Source organism: Ambystoma mexicanum, chromosome 7p, assembly GCF_040938575.1.
Source record: "Ambystoma mexicanum isolate Mex_15411 chromosome 7p, UKY_AmexF1_1, whole genome shotgun sequence".
NCBI classification, from domain to species: Eukaryota; Metazoa; Chordata; class Amphibia; order Caudata; family Ambystomatidae; genus Ambystoma; species Ambystoma mexicanum.
Genome location: NC_090939.1, coordinates 814090465 through 814113842, shown reverse-complemented (window position 1 = coordinate 814113842; position 23378 = coordinate 814090465). Strand labels below are relative to the sequence as shown.

General features: G+C 47.3%; 1 protein-coding gene across 2 annotated transcripts in view; it reads right to left on the bottom strand.

Moving 5' to 3' along the window:
* The window catches only part of LOC138526336 (G-protein coupled receptor family C group 6 member A-like), a 420619-nt gene extending 397607 nt beyond the window's left edge, over positions 1 to 23012 (bottom strand). Inside the window, exon 1 of one of the 2 annotated variants that reach the window (XM_069636952.1) lies at positions 22715 to 23012. In XM_069636952.1, the coding sequence (XP_069493053.1) occupies positions 22715 to 22989 (275 nt within the window). In that variant the 5' untranslated portion in view covers positions 22990 to 23012. Of the gene's footprint in view, positions 1 to 20854; positions 21153 to 22714 lie in introns of those variants that run through there. The other variant, XM_069636951.1, reaches the window with a different exon arrangement.
* Positions 23013 to 23378: the final 366 nt, after the last annotated feature.

Genomic DNA, 23378 nt, shown 5'->3' with positions numbered 1-23378 from the left:
TCGGGTTCATTCTTGGCGTCTCTTTAACTTCTGCTTTCACTTTCCTCAATCCTGGGGTGACAAATTTTCAACCTCGGATCCCCCTCAGCCGGGCTCCAACCCCTCTCGATTCTTAGCCTCCCCTCACCAGGTTTACCGTGGCTCTCGATCAGGGTGATAGTGGCTCACCGTTGGGTCCCACTCTTCTGGGCGCTGACCCCTCTTTAATTTCAATTTTCACTTTTACACAATTCATTGGTTTCAGGATTCACTTTCCTTTCTTTCATAGTGCTTGTACATCAAGGTCTTTCGATTGTACAGGAATTTAGCGTGACCCTCTGTATGACCACTTTGACCTATTTTGCTGGCCCTCCTACGGTCTTCTGGTATATGTAGTTTCTGTAGTTTCCTTCAGATGGGGATCGACCAGAGTCTCTTGGGTTTAGCACCCACGTGGTGCCGGTTTCCTCCTGCTGCTGGTCTCCCCTCTTACTCTTTACAGTTCTTTCATAGTTCATCAAACTTTAGTACAAAACTCAACACAGCCCAGCTCTTATTGGTTCTCCCCTTGACTCACTGGCTGTGATGAACCGCTTGGTTTTTAGCTTCTCTGGAGTCAAAGTCGGTACTGTTGTTCACTGTCTTAGGCTCTCTTCCATGAAGGTTCCACGGGCCTGGGATGAAGCAGGGAAGGTCACTTCTCTCCTCACCACCCTCTTGATTCCTGCCACATTTCTCCTTCTCTTGTACTGCCGTGCCTGGGTAGCTGTGCCATCGTGCTGTCTGCCGTGCTCACCCTGCTCTCTGGCTCCACCTTTTATCCCTGTGGGGAAGGCAAAGGGTCGTTAGGTGTGAGTGATTCTGATCAATTGCCAGACTTTGCCTGACCCTTGTATTGGGACATGACAGGTAAATGGCTCCAGTGTTAGTCAGTCATTCTTTTTGTTGTGCAAAGGTGTTTGTATTAGAAAAGGGGGGGAGCAGTCGTTTGGAATGTCCTACATAAGAGGATGGGGAAAAGGGGATAAAGGAAGGGGGATACACATGAGTGTCTGTCACGCCCTCTCACGCAACCCATCTCTCACTTCCTCCCTCACACCTGTCTCCTTCATCAGGCGCTTCTCGCCGTCGTATTTCCCATTCACACCAGCGGGGGAAACACGGCAGGCGGAATACCATGTCGGGCGGACCTGCCTCTTTTCGCCCTTTTCCGCGTTGGCGGTTGCCATGGCGCCTCCAACACAGCCGACAACGCCAGGATACCAGGACGTACCGACAGCCCCAATCGCTGGCCACGTTGCGCTCCACGCGACGTGCGCGAGCAGTCACGTGATGCGTCACGTGATACCGCTCGCCTCTTCAAAAGAAGCCGGCAAACAAGACTCTTTGCTTCACAGCTACTTCTACGGAGGACTGCCAGGCGTTACCTTCGCTTCTTGTTTTCCCACCTTGCTTCGACCTCGGAACGTTTATTTGGAACTGCTCTTGGATTACCCTTGGACTCTGGCGTGCTCTCGGATTTCCCGGACATCTGACATCTATTTGTACTCTGGACTTGCTTTTGGATTGCCCCTTCTGTTTTGCAACCCTCGGATTGCTTCACGCTTTGCCACGGATCCAGTCTTGCTCCACCAGGTGCTTTCAGGAGTGTTAACTACATCATTCCAGCCTGCTGTGGGTTCCCCTGCATAGGTTCCTTACCTACACTCCACCCCTGTTAGGTAAGCTGGTGTCACTGCATCTTGTTTACTCCTTCTGTCCATTGCCAATTGCCTTTTTGAGTGTTTTCCTTGATTATAACCCTTTGCCTTACAGTACTCAGGGGTCCTTCCGGCGTTCCCGATACCAGGCTGACGACAACACTCCCACCTGTGGCCTCAAAGATTGCTTGGGCAGTAATTTACTTTCTGCTCGAGCGGTACTTGGGGACGGAGGCATTACATAACTGCACGACCATCAAGTCGGACCCATCAAGTTAGAACAGACTGTGAAGCCTTATAGTCGTCCAGTTATGGATGTTTCTGCCGGGGACCCTGTGACCGCTTTAATGCAAGCAGTGACATCGCTTAGGACAGATATGGCAGCTGCTACCACTGCCCTCCGCACTGACCTGGCATCTGCCACCACTGCACTGAACCACCGTCTTGACGCCATGCAAAGCACACGACATCCATTACCTGTTGACGCCGAGTTCGGCGATGCTGCCCCATCCCAAAATCCGATTCCCGTCATACCACCCATTCCGCCAACCCCGTCTGTGGTGGTTCAGACCCCATTTCCTCTAGCGGCCCCTGAGAGGTATCAGGGGGATCCCTTGAAATATCGCACCTTCATAAATCAGTGCAAACTGCATTTCTTATGCCGACCCCAGGCCTTCTCTGATCCTGTCTCTAAGGCGGCTTTTCTTTTATCCCATTTGTCGGGTGTGGCAGCCACATGGGCTAATCCATTGTTGGAAGGCAACCACCCTGCTCTGTATGATTTTGAGTTATTGACCCAAGAAATGGCCAAGGTTTTTGACACTAGATATAAAGCCCAATCCAGAGACATGGAACTCTTAGATCTTACTCAAGGCCGATCCACTCTCATTGAATATATCACCAAGTTCAACCAACTCGCTACTGAGACTTCATGGCCAGAGAACAAGAAAGCAGTGGTCTATTATAGGGGATTGTGTGGGTCCATGAAGGACGCTTTATCTGTGGTGCCTTCTCTTCCCTCACTATATATCGATCTAGTCGATTTGACCTTGCAAATTGACGCCAGACGGGCAGAACGTAAGGGGGTAGCAGGGTTATCCCAGACCACGCCTTCATCCTCATCTGGCACCCTACCTGAACCCATGCAGATCGGCGGGGTACGCAGTCCTATTACTCATGCCGAACGAGAGCGCAGAAGGGCGGACAACGCTTGCTTCTACTGCGGTCTCAACGGACACTTTGTAAAGGAGTGTCCCCGCCGGCCAAGGAACAAAGCTCCGGGTTTTCCGAAGACTCGCCCTTGAGATCAGGGGTTGGGGCGAGTCCTATACAAAATACCTCTGATCCAGCTTTTGGTCCCGTCCGACCTGTGGTGGTACAAGCTACCTTAAACCCAGCCGCAGGGGTCTCCCATGCAGTACAAATAGTGATCGACTCTGGAGCAACAGGCTGCTTCATTGATATAGCTCTAGCCAGTTCGCTAAACTTACCTCTGATAAAAAAAGAAACACCCCGAACCGGTTCATGCAGTAGACGGGACGTCCCTAGCCTCTGGACCAATCTTACAACAGACAGCCCCTATGGAATTAGTCATACAGGAAGTCCATAGAGAGACCATGTCATTTGATCTCATAGCCACGCCTCAGTTCGGTGTTATCCTGGGCATTCCTTGGCTAAAGAGGCACAACCCCCTGATAAACTGGGGCACGGGTCAGGTCTCCTTTGAATCAGAAACGTGCCAATATTACAGTCTGCTCGAGACACCTCGGGTTTCTAGTCCCGCAGACATTCTCGGGGTAGTCGCTTCTTTAACCATAGAAGATGGATCCGACGCCCAGGACACTCACATGATAGGGGCGGTCATGTACAACATACCTCATGAGTATTCTGAATTTCGGGCTGTGTTTGACAAAGGCTCTGCGGAAGGTCTTCCTCTGCATCGATCCTACGATTGCCCCATTGATTTAGTCCCAGACGCCCCCATCCCAAAGGGGCGGATCTACTCCCTAACCCAGACAGAAGAACGAGTCCTGCAAGAATACATACAGCAGGCCCTGCGTCTGGGTCACATTCGCCCATCAACATCCCCAGCTGCAAGTCCTATCTTCTTTGTGCCAAAGAAGGAAGGGGATCTCCGTCCTTGCATTGATTATAGGCGTTTGAACGCCATCACGGTAAAAAACTGCTATCCTATACCTCTCATTACCCCGTTGTTAGACAAACTCACTCATGCCACAATCTACACTAAACTGGATCTGCGGGGAGCATACAATCTCATACGCATGCGAGAGGGAGACGAATGGAAGACGGCCTTCTGCTCACGTCAAGGGTTGTTTGAGTATACAGTTATGCCGTTTGGCCTCTGTAATGCTCCTGCTACGTTTCAGCGCTTCATGGATGACATATTTTGCGATATCCTGAACGCTTACGTAGTGGTGTACTTGGATGACATATTGGTTTTCTCTTCCTCCCTTGACGAACACATCACGCATGTCAAGGAAGTGTTGTTGCGTCTTCAAACCAACACACTATTCGCTAAACCCGAGAAGTGCATTTTCCACACCAGTCAGGTTGAGTTCTTGGGGTTCCATATCTCTCCTAGGGGTCTCTCTATGAATCAGTCCAAAGTCCGGGCAATTAACGAATGGCCAATTCCGACCACGCTCAAGCAACTGCAATCATTTTTGGGTTTCGCCAACTTTTACCGACGATTCATAGCTGGGTTCTCCTCTATTGTAGCACCACTCACTGCGCTCACTAGCCCTTCAGTCCCCTATGTCTGGTCCGTGAAACAACAAAACGCCTTTGACTCCCTGAAAACTATGTTCACCACTGCCCCGGTGTTACAACATCCTGACCCTGAACTCCCGTTTGTCCTCGAGGCAGACGCATCCTCTTATGCACTAGGAGCTGTACTGTCCCAACCATGTCCTACCACTGGTCGTTTGCATCCGGTTGCATTTCACTCTCGTAAGTTCACGGCAAGCGAATTGCACTACACAGTCACAGAAAAAGAACTATTGGCCATTAAGGACGCCCTACAGACCTGGAGACACCACCTCCTGGGCGCAAAACACCAGACGGTGGTGTTCTCCGATCATAAGAATCTCCAAGACCTTGCCTCCCTGAAATGTACAAACAGCCGACAAGTACGTTGGCATCTCTTCTTTGCAGCGTTCGACTTCGTGGTCAAACATAGACCTGGTGTCGGGCATGGGAAAGCAGACGCTCTGTCTCGTTCCCCTGGGGGGGAGGTTCTCCCATCCTTCCCTGAAACCTTGTTGAGTGAGCCTCATGTAGTTTGTGTCTGCACACCATTACCTTCATTACAGTCCGCCATACGACACTGGGTCTCCCGCTATCCACAGTCACTAACAGAATGGGATCCGGTCATGCAGGATGGGCTGCCCTTTGTACACGGGAAGCTCTTCCTTCCCACAAGCGAGACCAGGAACCTGGCGTTGGAGTGGTCTCATGATGCTGCCATTAATGGTCACCCCGGGCAGCATCGTACTTTGGAATTACTCAAACGCTGATGTTGGTGGCCGACTATGAAACGCGACGTACAAAATTACGTCAACACATGCTCAGTCTGTGCCCAGGGCAAGTCACGCAGGGGCCGACCTTTGGGTCTTCTCCTTCCTCTCCCGGTTCCTCCTCGTCCTTGGCATACGGTCTCAATGGACCTGATTACCGACCTGCCACGTACACAGGGTTTCGATACTATTTGGGTCGTTGTCGACTCCTATACCAAACTGGCCCGTTTTGTACCATGCAAGGGGGTACCCTCAGCCCTGGTCTTAGCCAAGCATTTCTTTAGGTCTGTCTTCTGTCTCTTTGGCCTGCCCCATGTTTTGGTGTCCGATCGAGGTACACAGTTCACCTCCCGATTCTGGCGGGCCCTCACCTCTCTGTTGGGTATTGATGCTCATTATTCCTCTGCTTACCATCCTGAGAGCGACGGGCAAACCGAGATGGTCAATCAGTCATTGGAGCAGTATCTACGCTGCCTGACGTTACAGTATCAGGACACTTGGCTTAACCTCTTGCATCTCGCCGAGTTTGCTTACAACAATACACTGCACTCTGCTACTGGGTTCTCTCCTTTCTTCGCCCTCTATGGCCAACATCCCCGTACTCTTCCCGTTCCGGACTTCTCCTCTTCTGATACCCCCGCCGCTTCAGCCTGCGCTCGGGATTTGGTCTCAGTCCATGCCCATACATTGGTCCACCTGCGTGAGGCCCAATCCTCCATGAAAACCACTGCTGACAGGAAGAGGGCGGTTGCACCTGCATACATGGTGGGGGACCGGGTTTGGCTCTCTAACCGCCATTTACACATCCCTGGCTGTCGCAAACTTCTCCCTCGGTTTGTGGGTCCATATGAGGTGGTCAAGGTCCTGAACCCGGTGGCTATGCGCCTGGCGTTGCCCCCCGCCTGGCGGATCCATCCGGTTTTTCACGTCTCCCTGCTTAAACCGTGCCCTGGTCCTACCCGGTTGGCTACCCCTCCTGCCCCGGTCTCTGTCTTGTCCCCCGATGTATTTGAGGTGCGGGCTATTCTGGGTTCCCGTATTCACAGGGGCGGATTACAGTATCTCGTGGACTGGAGGGGGTACGGCCCTGAGGACCGCTCCTGGGTTGCTTCCCGGGATGTTCACGCTCCCCGCCTGGTGGCCCGGTTTCACCGGGAGCATCCTTCCAGCCCACGCGGTCGTGGGCCTTTGAGGGGGGGCTCTGTCACGCCCTCTCACGCAACCCATCTCTCACTTCCCCCCTCACACCTGTCTCCTTCATCAGGCGCTTCTCGCCGTCGTATTTCCCATTCACACCAGCGGGGGAAACACGGCAGGCGGAATACCATGTTGGGCGGACCTGCCTCTTTTCGCCCTTTTCCGCGTTGGCGGTTGCCATGGCGCCTCCAGCACAGCCGACAACGCCAGGATACCAGGACGTACCGACAGTCCCAATCGCTGGCCACGTTGCGCTCCACGCGACGTGCGCGAGCAGTCACGTGATGCGTCACGTGATACCGCTCGCCTCTTCAAAAGAAGCCGGCAAACAAGACTCTTTGCTTCACAGCTACTTCTACGGAGGACTGCCAGGCGTTACCTTTGCTTCTTGTTTTCCCACCTTGCTTCGACCTCGGAACGTTTATTTGGAACTGCTCTTGGATTACCCTTGTACTCTGGACTTGCTTTTGGATTGCCCCTTCTGTTTTGCAACCCTCGGATTGCTTCACGCTTTGCCACGGATCCAGTCTTGCTCCACCAGGTGCTTTCAGGAGTGTTAACTACATCATTCCAGCCTGCTGTGGGTTCCCCTGCATAGGTTCCTTACCTACACTCCACCCCTGTTAGGTAAGCTGGTGTCACTGCATCTTGTTTACTCCTTCTGTCCATTGCCAATTGCCTTTTTGAGTGTTTTCCTTGATTTTAACCCTTTGCCTTACAGTACTCGGGGGTCCTTCCGGCGTTCCCGATACCAGGCTGACGACAACACTCCCACCTGTGGCCTCAAAGATTGCTTGGGCAGTAATTTACTTTCTGCTCGAGCGGTACTTGGGGACGGAGGCATTACATAACTGCACGACCATCAAGTTGGACCCATCAAGTTAGAACAGTGTCCCACTCCCTGAGGACCCACCATCCAGGTGATCCTCCCTCACTGGTCCACGCCCAGGAACTGGATCCAATATCGATGGTCGTGTCCTGGCCACCTGGATGACAGATCCTCGAGGTTTAGACAGAGAGACACTGTCAGGTTTCTCACACATCCTTTGCCAGGAGATTTCAATAATGGAAAACTCAGCAACACAAAAACACAGAAGCATTGCAAAGAAGAGGCCAATATTGCCTTTAAAGTCAACCCCACTGCCTTGCCTGCAAAGAATGGAGTATACTAAAAAAGAAAATAGATACTCATGAATCCAGCGATGTAACGGAAACACTAGCTCCACTGGTTACGTCCAATACGATCATAACACGCAATATGGGGAATGGGAAAATCAGACATGTCAATCTCACAGGCCCCATTGACAGATGGTTAATAAACACTGTCTCTGGAAGAACTGTGCAGCCTATGGATGACACAGATAGTAATGCTTTAATTACTTCACAGCCTATTGATGAAGCAAATGTTAGGATGTCTTCCCTGGAAACGCTTAGGCCATTGACCAAATCTTGCACACATTCCAGTAATGTGGCCAACCCAGAGAACAGAACAGTAAGGGAAGGCATTGCGTGGACCCAACTGAGCACACAGGCTAAACTCGAGGAACTTAATCCAACTAATGATAGCCCATTTTCGAATAGATCATAAGTGCTAACACTATGGAGCCGCATACCTTGTCTATCAACTATTATGAAACAGGACCTTACAAGAGTTAAACTACCGAAACGGGATAGCACAACTAATTGTTAATGGATCTTGGCTATAACCTCATTGTTACATATAAAGAGCCAAACCTTAAGCAAATACAATCTGCACATAATTACCAGATATTGCCTACGAAACAAACGAAAGCTAGTCATAAATATTATTCAAGTGTTTATTTTAACAGTAATTGTAATACGTGCAGGCCTATGTTGAACGATAATTGACCATGAAAAAAATATAACCTTGATTAACTAGTTATATTGGAAAACCATAGGTTATAATTATTTTCTTAATCATATTGGGGAATGCCATTATGAGATCAACCCATATTTTCTTATTGCAGGAAACCTGGGCGGTTAATGACTTTATTATCGATGGATATGATGTCATCTGCTGCCACGCCTCCCGGGGGTTACGCAGTAGAAATGGGGTGGGGGGGATTAGCCATAGGAGCTCAACCCTTTTTGTCCATCACGCCATATTGTCCAAATTAAAACTGGCCCTATGTATAAGCAGTGTTTATACACTCACGTGCACTACAGAGGGACACACTGGTTATAAATGTGTACTCCCCTCCTGGTGGCGGTAATACAGATGAACCATTGCTATTTATTGATAACATCATTAATAGATGGTTTTGTGACCACCCAGGTGGAAACATATTAATTGCCGGTGATCTGAACACCCCCAATTTGGATAAATGAAACATCATGTGTCCTTAATTTTTAGAAACTGCAGAACTGGCACATCATGCAGCTACAGTGAGAAAACGAAATGTGAGATGGGCTCAATTATATAATGTGTGGGACCTTGCATGCCTAAATAAGGGGGATAATCCTGCCTCAAATAATAAGACTTGGGCTAATGGTATTAGCAAATCCACTCTGGACTACGTCTATGTCGACCATGACCTATGGCATAGATGTGATTCGATTGAGATTACTTTTAATACTCTGAGTGATCATGCTGCTCTGACGTGGTCGCATTCAATATCCCAGTCTTATTGGATAGAGCATTATAATGAGCCGATTCAGGTCAATCAATCTGGCGGGTAATTCCATCACATGGAGCAACAAAAACCTGGGGAAATTTAACTCGTTTATCTGTGAAAATAGTACATGGCTGCACACCTGGCTGCGAGGAAATCATTGGAATCTAGACAAAATGATGATGACATTGATATCACATCTTGGGCTGAACATGTAATATGGGAGAGGAAATATGATATAATATAGGTTATTTATAATGCGCTTAATACCCAGAGGTTTCTAAGCGCAGACCCGGGGATCGAACCTGTGGTGCTCCGTGTCGTCTTGCTTCCAAGGCGAGCACACTGCCCCTGAGCTATCCTCCCGAGACGTACATGTTGGTTGCTTTGATAAAGCGATTCAAGTGGCTAAAAAGAGATACCAGTCAAAATGCAGACATAAACAAAGATTTTTCTCTCACGCGAGAAACAACACAGCTGTGTAACATACAGGTAACTACCGAATACAAAAATCAGCGCAATATGCATAAATCTTCAGCCAAAAAATGCTAATTCGATTTGCATACTAAAAAAACTCAATAAACGAGATGAAAGAGGTTTTGGGCAATGATAAGAGAGAATAGTCAACCACCGACTGGAACCGAGAATTATGGAGGACTGGATCTTTGCGGTGAATGAATTATACTATATGCATGGCCCCACTGAAAACGAAGCAACTAGCTATTCAGCAATGAGTAGCTTTTTAGAAGGTTTCACTGCTGATGACATTATCATTGTCCTGACTAAGGAATAATTCCAATGGGCGCACATACCGACACACAGACCTCTCAGTACTCTGCAAAGTTTAAAAGATGCCAGCCAAAATGATGGCTACCCATACTATATACAGCGCCTCTCTGCTGTTGAGCTAGGTCAGCGGTTTAAACAGTAAAAATAAATAAAATAATAATCAGGGGATTTCACTCATTAACAGTTTTTTTTGTTAATGATGCCTTCAGGAAACTTATTACAGAACTCAAAATAGTGGATAGGGACCACTTAGCTCTCTCATGTCCCATTCATGTGTTCTGTGATCAGCTCACTGCTAGGGTGTATCCAAGAGTAACCAAGGGTAACTAGCCAACAAGGAAATATTATTGCACATTTTATTTTCGGCAAAATATCAGCCATTGAGTATTGGGTTTCTTTGACCCTTGTGCGTGTGTCTATTTACAATTGATCTCCTCACAAGAATTGTGTAACCTTTATGGTATATCATATTCTTGCATCCCTTTCAATTCATAGACACCCCAAAAAAATGACACCACAAAACTTAAGTATTACAGCATATTTTTAGATTCATCATGACCTCGACATTATAGCAAAAGGAAGCTGACATGAATGTGAGGATAGTAGTTTTTGAACTGGGGTGCCAAATACAGGAAAATACAGGGCAGCTAAGCCGCACCTTCTCGCAATGTTGCCTGTCAACATAGCTCTGTTTCGGTACCTCCATACTGAACACTCAAGTTTCATGTCACGCCCTAAAGGAAGCAACATTGCAACCGGATTCCGGAAAAAAGGTTCAATAACAGCACCGAAATATTTCTCAAACACTGGAACATAAACATCCGGCGCTAGCCCGAGGCATGGGCAGCCTTTGAGGTGGCCCAGGGCCTGCTGTCAGAGGGGGCACTGTAGGCACCAGTGCCTGCCACAACTTTTATAAGTGGGGTTGTGCGGCTTCCATGTACCAAGCTCGCATGAGGCCACAGTGCCACCTGCCAACCTCCTGTGGCTCTCCAGAGACCAACACCCACTCCCAGTGGCCCATCAGACGCTGCAGGCCCTTTAATGACTTCTTATCCCTTTCGTTCTCCAACCAGAGCATTTAAAGAGGGGGCGATTTACAAGTGATAGCCCATTTAAGAGACCATTGTTTTGGAGATGTGTGTAACGTTTCTGTGTTAAGAAATGCAAATAGGCATTTTCATTCTGAAAGCCCACACAAAGCACTAGTTAGCTGCCTAAATCTATGCTCTCCTCGGGGTCATTTACAATATATCACACAAAACAGTTTTAAATATTTTCAGATGTTCATATTTAACGCACCAAGAAGCATTTATTTTTTATACAATGTGATATCTTCATCACATCATACATGAACCCTGCATTTGTCAAAACTGAAACACAACCAGATAACCCTTTCACACAGTACATGTTGTTATAAGTCTTGAAAATACAAAAGCAATTTCTTGACATTTTGCTGAATTGCATTCTGGTATTTGTAGTCTCCCAGTCATGATGGGGGAATAATGCCACAATTGTAGACTTTCTGCTTAACATATTTTTGTCAGGATTTATACATTTGAGGGAGTATTTTACTGTGGTACATGTACCTTTCATGTCATCTTCATAAAGCAGAGTATTCTTGAAAGCCAGAAATGCAGTTGAGGGGGGGGAAATGATGAGAGTGTAAGTGAGTCCTGAATATTTGCCCTGGATTTGGCAAGAGAGGAGGCAATCCTGGAGACTGGTGTAGTTATTTTTCCCTGATTGTGGCCATGTGCTGCTTTTCAGGGCACAAGTAAAGCATACATGTAGATGGACAATGTAACACCTTTCAGAGGGCGGATGCAACTCCCTTTGGTGTTTTTGAGGTTGGCAAGCTTGCTCAAGTATTTCGCTACCAGGATTTTATCCAGGTTATCATGTATCCAGTGCAGGCGCATACAATTATCATCAAAGCACGTGCTTGTATTGGGATTTTGTTTTCCAGGGAATATTTCACTACACATTGCTGGGCTTAAAAGGTGAGCACCTTTAAGGGCGCTGTTGCGCGCTGAATTGATGGCTGCCTAATCCACAGAGCTCCGATCCGACACAAATCTTGGTTAGTATTCATCCTGTTTTGGAGCCCCCTACAGACCAAAAACTTATATATGCCAATATCTGAAGGTCCAAGGGACAACATACGGAAATCCTAGGTGAAAACGGCGAGGTACAACTGAGAAAATCTGTGAAAATAATTCACCGGATCTGTGGAGTGTCGCGAGCCGCCTGTGAGAACCAGATGGTGCAGTACCCGTGGCCGCTGAGGAAGCCCCGCTATAGGCCATGAGGGGGAGTAGCTACAGGCCAGTGGCGCGCACCAACTTTGCTATGCAGCTCATTGCCTGGGCTACTACTGAAGTGATTGCGAAATCCATGAGGATGGCACCGGCTGTTGGTGACAATATTCCTGGAAAACCATTCAACCTCTGGGCGGCACCCCCCAGGATTGTTGTGCGTAACGCTCCCGGGTTGGTCTGCGCGCTCGTGCCTGGATGGTCCAGCCCCTCTGTCAGAGCAACACGGCAGAACCTGGTCACACCTATTAGCCTGTGAATACACTGATGTGCTGTGTTGGGGAGACGCACAGTGACCGGCCTCCCATTCGCCCATCCAAGAAAGGAGGAAGTCGGCAACGGATTGGAGGTGAGTCCCTGCATTCCGGTGCTGGAGGGGCAGGCTGCACTTAACACGGCCACATACCATTATCAACAGAAGTGAGGACCTGGCTCCACAAAAAGCCTTGGGTGCTCCGGCACCCTCCCCTACAGCGCCCACCACAACATTTGTGTGACCTGGCCACGGGCCACTGGCACAGTGACTGTGCGTGGGGCCCGTGAGGGAGCGCTGACACCCATCACGCAGAAAAGGGCAAAAACTGCACAGGGCCAATGGCTCCTATCGCCATATTTGAAATGTGGAGCCACATAAACTGGAATATTGAGGTGCAGGCACCGTCCGAAACAATCCTGATCTCCCGCTGCACGTGGGGCAACCAAAGCGTGGGGCGGGAAGCTCCTTGGAGTTCAGCTGAGGCACTGGTGCGCATGACCAAGAATCAACCCCTCCTCACAAGCTATGATACATGCCGGGGCACAGTCCGACCTCAGATCTGAGGTGCCAGATAGGGTTGTATGATATGCCTGACTCAGCACACGTCAAGCCCCCTGAATTCAAGACGATCCAGTGCTACTAGGGAAACTCTATGTACATCAATCCAGATATTCCACACTTGACACTTACAACCCCAGGCCAAAAGATGAGCCTGCACACGGTGGGGAACACATGTGTCAGCCATCACGCAAACTGGATGCCCATGGCCTAAATAGTCACGAATCCTACGCTGCGTGGGAATGCAAACAAACCCATTCATAAACACTCTCCAGTACGCCAGAAACCCTGGCTGGGCCTTGAATTGGATATCCGGGCAAACCCTCGCCTGGTGGGGTGGAAGCATAACACTGACTGAAACACTTGAGGCCGATAACGCGGCGCAGTGAGGCAACGGCAGGTGATACAGTGAGTGCGGTGCGATTATGGCATACTGTTCTTAAAATTAAGGGGAACTATTGAGTCAGAAATAGCCACGAGGGAGTGACATTGTCTGGTAGCACACGCACATACTAAGTACCAGGCGGCCACGTGAAGTGGGAGAACACAATCCGTTCTTTGAATCAGGAAACAGAGAGGATATGTCTTCAAACTACAGCACACCAAGTGTGGCGCTCTTCCCCACACGGGGTGACTGGGAAAGGCCCTGGATGCCTAGTACGTACTCACAGACGACACTAAGCCTCTCCATATAGACCCCTGTTTTGAACTGCACACTGGAGGACACTGAGTCAACAGTAACACATACTAACACAATCCAGGCTGGCATAATTAATCCTGGGCTACTGTACAAACCATGTTGAGTCCATCCTTGGTTCAGTGGTAGGGGGGCACGTTTAGCCCGCGAACACTGATAATATCTACCCGCTGGTAGAGGGGGAACCCAATCGTGGCACGATCCTACTACCAGAGGAGTACTGGCAATAACGGAGGACACGCACTGCCTGGCGCATTACCAATCATCACTGAGTAGCCCACTGACCACCTATCTTGCAGTATAAGTCACAAGAGAATGCCACAACAGGAACAATGACGAAGGGAGCAGGTGCAAAAAAGAAAGGGCCAATTGATTTGTTCACAATCCCCCAGGTACACAACCCCACAGCGGAAACGGCGAGTTATGCCAAGCCCCAAATTAAAAAATGGAGATAGTGACAGAGAGGACCGCCTAACAACCATTGTACAGAATGGATTCCTAGCAGTTAACATCAAATTAGATGACATTGTTGCTACCATTGGCGCCCTCAAGGCAATGGTGGACAACGAAAGTTCACGTATTACGGAAGCTGAGGACAAAATCAGCTCAAATGAGGACAAATTACCCAACATGGCCGAAACATTGCTCAACTAAAAGGGGACCTCTCTAAGATGAAAAACAAATGCGAGGATCTCAAATCTAGATCTAGAAAGAACAACATCTGAATAGTAGGTGTGTCAGAACAATTTAGCAATGGCGCAATGGAAGCTTGAGTGGAATCACTCCTTAAATCTCTCTTTGGTGCGGAATCCTTCTCAGAACACTTCCTGGTTGAGCGTGCCCACCGCACCCTGGCCCCTGTGCCCAGGCCCGGAGCACCGCCCTGCACGATAATTGCTCGCCTCCTCAATAACAGAGACAGAGACACAATACTCAGAATGGCTAGGGAACGAGGCACATTACATTACGAGGAGAACCGCATACACATATATCCGGACTTTGCCTCAGGCGTACAAGCGAACAGAATATCTTATGAACCAGTCAAGAGACTACTTTGAGCGTGCCAGGTGCCCTATGCTCTGATTTTCCCTTCTAAAATGAGGATCCAACACGGGGGAAGGGCACACTTCTTTGAGACCCCATCTGCAGCCATGGCCTACATCAAGGCCTCTATACCCCTTCCCACCAGAGAACGCAGATCGGATCAGAATAGGAGTCCTCGACAGAAGAGGAAAGACGAGACCCTGCAGAGTGAATTATATAAATGACAATATCCTTTACATTGGTTGAATTGTTTTCTTTAGTAGGCCGCTCTGTACATGACCCTTAGAACTGGGTTGTGAGCCCTGGTTGGGTCAGCCATGTAGCAGAAAGATGGGAACCTCAGGAAAGTTCCACAAGTTTGAATGGGAACATCGTCAAGTTGGGGAAGATGATGTGTGAGGCGGGTGGGGAAAATGTGGGGAGGATTTATTTTTTTACGCTATCCAATTAGGGATTGAGTAGGATATGTAGTTCAAGCCAAGTTGAGGGAGTTAAATGTTCCAAAATATATGGTCATGCCAGTGCGAATGGCTCCTCCTCCAAGAATTCTCATTTGAATACAGAGATAGATGCTGAATGCAAATACACACAGGTCTCTACCAGGCGATGCACTAAAAATGTATTTACTGTCTTGGAATGTACGTGGGCTCAATAATCCAACAAAATCCAGAAAAATTGGTTCCTACATCACCAGACATCTCCCACACATATTAATGTTGCAGGAAACTCATGCATAAGGGAAAATTAATATTGATATTCTTTCAAACTGGGGCAAACAGCGATACTATACATATTACTCTGCTCAGGCCAGAGGGGTACTCACGCTGATACACCCATCACTGGGATTTCAATATGCAGGTAGCAAGAACGATCCCCTGGGGCGATACATGGTGGTCTGGGGGGAAGTAGTGGGACAACCTATCACCCTGATCAATTCCTATGGTCCTAATATCGATTACCCAAACTTTTACCTTACCATTTTGGATATACTCCCCATGCTAGATGAAACCTGGATAATATGGGGAGGGGACTTTAACACAGTGGTGGATACTACATGTGACAGATCCTCTAATGTTAAAAGGCCACCCACTAAGGCAGCCATTACCCTGCGACAGATGCAGATGCAGTTATCACTGATCGATGCATGGAGAACGTTACACCCGCACGAGAGACAATACACATACTATTCCTCTGTTCATGACTCAGAATTGTGCATTGACTTCTGGCTTCTCTCCTCCTCCATTTTGAATTCACTGGTGAAATGTGATATTTACCCCTGCACACTCTCAGATCACTCCCCGATATCATTGGTGCTGGAACTGCTGAAACCCCAAAGCCAGTTAGGAGATGGAGGATGCCAGCGGCTATCCTATCAGGTCCTAATATAGCGGAATCCCTTAATACTGAGATTGCAGAATTCTTTACTAATATCGAGGGATCTGTTGATCGTTATGCTACACTCTGGGAGAAATTTAAGGTTTGGGTAAAAGGGGTCCTTCTGTCTAAGATTACAGGCTTTCTGAAATCTGTGAGACTAGAACTGGCAGAGGTCGAATCACGGCTGCTCAACCTATAGATTGCATAAAGTCACACACGCGATAAAGACACGCTTGCTGACATCAATAAATTGTTACGAGATTTCGATAAACTGGCTTCCAGGGAAATACAATACATTGCTGCCCCCATTAGGGGACGTAGATTTGGGGAGGGCAATAAAGCAGGGCAGACCCTGGCCTACTTAATAAAAGCTGAAAGACAACATAACTCGATTGTGAGCATCCTCGTGACAGATGGCACTGTGATTACAAGGGAGGAGGGAATAAACCAGGAATTTACGAAGTTCTATGCAAAGCTATACTCCAATTGGGACAATAAAACCATTATGGAAATACATGAATATCTCAGTGGGTTGGAACTCCCGAAACAGCCCCTAGGAGTTAAACCAGCGATTGAGCAACCGGTCATTTGTGAGGAAATCATTGAAGCAATTAAGGCCCTTTCATCGGGAAAAAGCCCTGGGCTCGGATGGTCTGGGAGCTGAACTCTACAAGGAGTTCCAGACTGAGCTGGCCCCGGTATAGCTAAAGGTGTGGGAGAAAGCAATGGAACGTAATATATCACCGTAATCCACAACGGAAACCATAATCACTGTTTTACTAAAACCCAGGCATCCAGCTCAGGACATGTCCTCTTACAGACCTCTATTGCTAATCAATTCTGATGCCAAGATCTTTGCGAAGGTGCTGGCTACCAGGCTGCTACCTAGCATGCCAAGCCTGGTGCACCCAGACTAATGTGGGTTTGTTCCAACTCGATCCACTGCCTTGAAACTACGCAAATTGTTTGGGGTGATGGCACAAATAGATCCTGGCGCAAGCGCTGCTGTGATCTCCGTAGATGCCGAAAAGGCTTTTGACTCTGTGTCATTTGAGTACCTATTTGCGGTAGTAAAAGCATTTGGAATGGGCCCTTACTTTATTAAATGTGTTCAACTATTATACACTGCACCTGGAGCCAGGGCTCTCACGAACTAAACAATATCTAAAATGTTTTTGTTGGGAAGGGGTACCAGATAGGGCTGCCCATTTTCACCCATATTATTCGCTTTAACTATTGAACCAACGGCAGCATTCATAAGACAATAACATGGTAACAGAGGCATAAGAATGACAGGCCCAACCCAATCCATATCATTCTACGCCGATGGCACACTCTTATATGTCCGGGACATCGAAACAAACCTGGCACCTATTATGTCAGATATACACAAATTTACGGAGTACTCATGGTATAGAATAAATAATGCCAAATCTGAGAGATTCCCGCTGACACCAGCCACGAAATGTCCAACAAATGCCTGTGGACTTAAATGTTTGACCAAGAACATCCAATACTTGGGTATACTGGTAGCCAGAGAAAGGCATTTGCTATAAGCAGAAAACTATGAGCAAATATTTCAATCATTTACTACAAAATTTCAGGTATGGACCAGACTCCCCATCTCACTATACGGCCGGATAGCCATCCTGAAAATGGTGGTTCTCCTCAAGCTCCTTTACTTCTTCGGCAATATACCCATATGGCTGGGCAGGACCTTCTTTGGGAAACTCTGTTCCATGGTTACGGCATTTGTTTGGAATGGAAGACAGCTAGGATGAAGTGGGAGAAGATGGTTGAACCATATAGCACTGGGGGCATCGCAGCACCGGATTTTGAGTTATACTATTTTGTTGCGCAGGCTGAATTTGTCAAGCAATGGTACGACCCAGTAGATACTGCACCCCACATCTGTATAGAGCGGTATGCTGCATCCCCAGTTGATCTCCGTTCTGTTCTGTTCAGCTCACACCACAAAGACCCATGCCAATTTGACCCAGTAAGTGTGACGGTCCATGCCTGGACGGTGATCTACAGGAGATTGCAGATAGAGACACCCTATAACCCGGAAGCCCCACTATGGAATTTCCCAGATATTTCCCTCATTTCGACGAAGCTCTCCAGAAAACATGGGACCCGAACAAAGAGTTTAAGATTCGAGACATGTTCCCCAATGGGAAATATGTAACTTTAGATGACCTCAAGAACGCAATTGGTGGAGGACCACTTAGGGCACTCCAATATCACCATATAAGAGCTGCGTTCAGTGGTAAATGGCTGCTGTTCCTTGATGAACCCCCCCCCCCCACACGTATGCTTGCAAGCTACGACATCTGGTGGAAGTCCCGGAGGCTCTACACTAAATACATTAATACAGACACAGGGCCTCATCACGACTTCGGCGGTAACCCTTAAATCTGGCGGTAGCGCTATTACTGCCGGATTTAAGGGTCCGCCGAATCAGGGCTTCGGCGGATTTCGCCCCAGCTCTGAGCTGGGGGGAAATCCGCCGAAAATTCGTGCCATTACCGCCGGCGGGAAATCCGCCGGCGGTATTAGCGCGAAGATTCCCCATTGAGCCCAATGGGGAATGGGGCATTCCTGAATGGGCTCAGTGGGGAATGGGGACTTACATTACTGCCAAACTCGTGATCCGGCACTATTAGCGCCGGGGAGTTCGGCGGTAGGGCTAATACTGCCCGCGCTAATAGCGTTACCGTTACTGCCCAAGTCGTGATGAGGCCCACACACTCCAACCTTAAATGACATTAATACTAAATGGGAGGGGGACATGGAGGTGACAATAACAGAGGAGAAATGGTCCAAATATTGTCAACTCACCAAAACTGTATCACTAAATGCAGGTCTCCATCTGATTCTTAACAGACTACACTATACACCGGCCAGAACGGCCAAATTCAGTGCGAATTGCATAGGGGAATGTCAAAAGTTTGGCGAGCAACAGGCGGGATCATTCCATATGTACTGGGCACGCCCTGTGGTGGCTCAATTCTGGGGGGCGGTGGCGGATATTATTAAGGAGATAACACAAATACCAGCTTCCCTCACCCCGCAGAAATACTTGTTTGGAGACATTGGAAAAATGACAGAAACCACAAGAGTACTTTTTAATGTTTCTTGTATAGTAGCAAAAAAATGTATATTGCAAAGCTGGAAAAGTCCCTCTGCACTGCAATTAGAACACTTCCTTTGGGAATTGACATTTGTTAATGAATGCGAGGAGCAATATGTGCTGACAATGCCAAAATCTAGTCGCCCCAAGGACATTTGTGCTCCATTGTGATATGATATCTGACGATGAAGCCTCTCCTAGCCCTCTCCTAGGTCTATACCAAATGTGTGAAGTCTAACTATGTAAAACTATCGGAAATGCATCTACAATGTATTGTAATGGAGCGTGCTATTTGTATCTGTCAAGACCATCAATAAATAAAGTTTTTTTTAAAAATAAAAGGTGAGCACCTTTTATACTTTGCCACCATATTTATTGGAAAATCTCCTCTCAAGTTATTTTTCTATTGTTGATTATTTTTTTTAAAGGCTCTTTTGTCTATTGCACTTTCTTCTAAGGGGAAAGGTCAATAGAACTACATTTGTATCTTTCACTCTGCGTATATGTTTGGGTGCCAGCTTTTGATTTTCTCTATGGGGCAAAGTTCCCACACTGATTGGGAGCCGTACTCATCCCCATGTCAAAACACCACATTTTACAGTTCATGTTGTTGCAGGAATAGGAAAGAAGGCATGATTTACAGTAAGGTCTAAACTTGTAACATCTCAGCAACAGTCTCCTAACCTGCTCATGGCCTTTGCTACTTTCTGCAATAGGATCCCCTGCTATCCTACACTGGCAAACAGTTTTGGCCTTCTCACTCCCTCCAATAAAGTGCTCAGGTGGTACATTAATGAGGCTGCCTTCTCATTTGGTAGTGAGCTGCACTTGATAAAATTAGGTATTATTTGCTATTTTTATAGTTTACAGTCCAAATTATCCTTTTCTGTAGCTTCTGAAATAAAAGCATATTGCTAAATTGGACAACATTTATTTATTGTTTATTTATTTATTTTTACATTTGTAAAGCGCACCAAGTCCGTAGCCATCTAGGCGCTAGTATCGCCCAAATATTAACACAATAAAAAATAAAAACGATTGTGAAACCTCTGCAAAAACAGCAGTTAGTTTCAGTTAGCAAAACACAATCACCATATGTTTGCAATGCCTTCCACAGATAGCGTTTTCAAGCCAAAGTTTCAAAAAGACCTTCTGCAAACAGTATTTCTACCAATTACATCTGGGAGGAGATGTTTTCAAGTGCCTGGATTGCAGAAACCTGGCTTCTTTGTCACTTAACCAAAGTGTGTGCTCCCAGGACAATCCTGTTATCACACTATGCCTTATCTGCCAAAATTACAAGTCTGTACAAAGTATTCAGATGTCTGCTACTTGAAAAAAGCCTCAGTCTTGATATTGCCACACAGGTGAGTATTAATATTGACAATTCATATACTAGACGTCACAGTGTATTTGTCTACTACCTCACACAAGGCAACATGTTTCTAATTCAACTTCCCATGATAGCTTTGTGTACTAAAGATTCATTCTGTGAGGGCACTGATGTCACTATATATATGCAAATTAGTGGGGACCACACATCTTTTGCCGCCCAGGGCCCACAAAAATCCTAGGGCACCATATCCTGCAAACACCATATCATTAACACCTAAAATGAAGCGGAAGCAGCTTCTTACTTAGAACATGTGATGTCATCGGGCTGTTGACGTCCGCCCACGTTTGAAACTTGATGAATTGGAAAGAGTCCGCCGATGATGATATCTCCAGGGAGTCTGGCAACGCTGTCCTCCGGTCCGCTGCAGGAAGCGACGCGACTTGCATGGAGGCTGAAGCAGAGAACGCACATCCAAACAGGGCACATGTTGCGTGGATCGCATTTAGAAGTAGACCGTTGTGTCCGCGAGCAGACAGCATACACACTCCCCACACTATAGCCAGAGAGCCTGGGCATTTTCAACTTAGCATTGAGGTACGTAAATGGCTACACGCCGTGAAGGGGGGGTGGCAAAGTTAAGCACGCAATGGGCGGGAATTTGTGAAAGCTACAGTCACTCATGACCTTCACATGAGAAATCGAAACTGCGAGGAACAGAACCCACGTTTACCATGACATCTCTTGCATTCCTGCCGTCACAGGCGTTGCTACCTGTTCCGTGGCATTCTACCGGGACAGCATCCGGGCCTATTCATCTCTGCAGTTGAAATGTGCCTTAAGCCGCAGGCCTCCCCTCCCCAGCATCTGCCACCGGGTTACTAGTCTTCTGAGAAAGCATTATTTCTTTAATTTCGGACATTAATTGAGAGCTTTGCAACCACGTGACAGGCTGCCTTTGCCTTTTGCCTTTAGACTGTCACCTCCCTGGGGTTTGCAGAATCCAGTAGCATTCCTATGAGTTTAGTTTACATTATTTGGCAAAGATAGAAGCTACCCGGTATAAACGGTATCGGGTAATAATGTCCCCATAGGTAATGTCCCCATACATATGGTCGCCGGGAAAAGCCATTGGCGACATTATATATGGTGACATTATGTCTGGGACAGGTTGCGGGGATGTCCCCTGCGCCCATTGTTTGAAAAAAACATAAAATCAGGGGTTGCGGCGCTGTCCCCCGCATGTTCAATGTAATAATGTCTCTGCAAAAAATGGCGACTTTTTTGTCAAGGGACATTTTTGCAGGGACATTATTACATGTAACCGTATAAACTACTCAGGAGAAGACCAAAGATTTAAGAACTTGTTTAAACACTTTTAATGAAGCAATGTTCCTCAAGTCGGGCAGCAAAGAGTTCCAAAGTATGGGAGCAGCAGTAAAAGAATGGGCCTTTATGTTTATGTTTATTGAGTTTATATAGCGCTTTAAGCCAAAGCGCTTTACAGCATAACAAGGTAGGCGCTAGTATCGCCCAAATATTAACACAATAAAAAATAAAAACGATCGTGAAACCTCTGCAAAAACGGCAGTTAGTTTCAGTTAGCAAAACACAATCACCATATGTTTGCAATGCCTTCCACAGATAGCGTTTTCAAGCCAAAGTTTCAAAAAGACCTTCTGCAAACAGTATTTCTACCAATTACATCTGGGAGGAGATGTTTTCAAGTGCCTGGATTGCAGAAACCTGGCTTCTTTGTCACTTAACCAAAGTGTGTGCTCCCAGGACAATCCTGTTATCACACTATGCCTTATCTGCCAAAATTACAAGTCTGTATAAAGTATTCAGATGTCTGCTACTTGAAAAAAGCCTCAGTCTTGATATTGCCACACAGGTGAGTATTAATATTGACAATTCATATACTAGACGTCACAGTGTATTTGTCTACTACCTCACACAAGGCAACATGTTTCTAATTCAACTTCCCATGATAGCTTTGTGTACTAAAGATTCATTCTGTGAGGGCACTGATGTCACTATATATATGCAAATTAGTGGGGACCACACATCTTTTGCCGCCCAGGGCCCACAAAAATCCTAGGGCACCATATCCTGCAAACACCATATCATTAACACCTAAAATGAAGCGGAAGCAGCTTCTTACTTAGAACATGTGATGTCATCGGGCTGTTTACGTCCGCCCACTTTTGAAACTTGATGAATTGGAAAGAGTCCGCCGATGATGATATCTCCAGGGAGTCTGGCAACGCTGTCCTCCGGTCCGCTGCAGGAAGCGACGCGACTTGCATGGAGGCTGAAGCAGAGAACGCACATCCAAACAGGGCACATGTTGCGTGGATCGCATTTAGAAGTAGACCGTTGTGTCCGCGAGCAGACAGCATACACACTCCCCACACTATAGCCAGAGAGCCTGGGCATTTTCAACTTAGCATTGAGGTACGTAAATGGCTACACGCCGTGAAGGGGGGGTGGCAAAGTTAAGCACGCAATGGGCGGGAATTTGTGAAAGCTACAGTCACTCATGACCTGCACATGAGAAATCGAAACTGCGAGGAACAGAACCCATGTTTACCATGACATCTCTTGCATTCCTGCCGTCAAAGGCGTTGCTTCCTGTTCCGTGGCATTCTACCGGGACAGAGTCCGGGCCTATTCATCTCTTCAGTTGAAATGTGCCTTAAGCCGCAGGCCTCCCCTCCCCAGCATCTGCCCCCGGGTTACTAGTCTTCTGAGAAAGCATTATTTCTTTAATTTCGGACATTAATTGAGAGCTTTGCAACCACGTGACAGGCTGCCTTTGCCTTTTG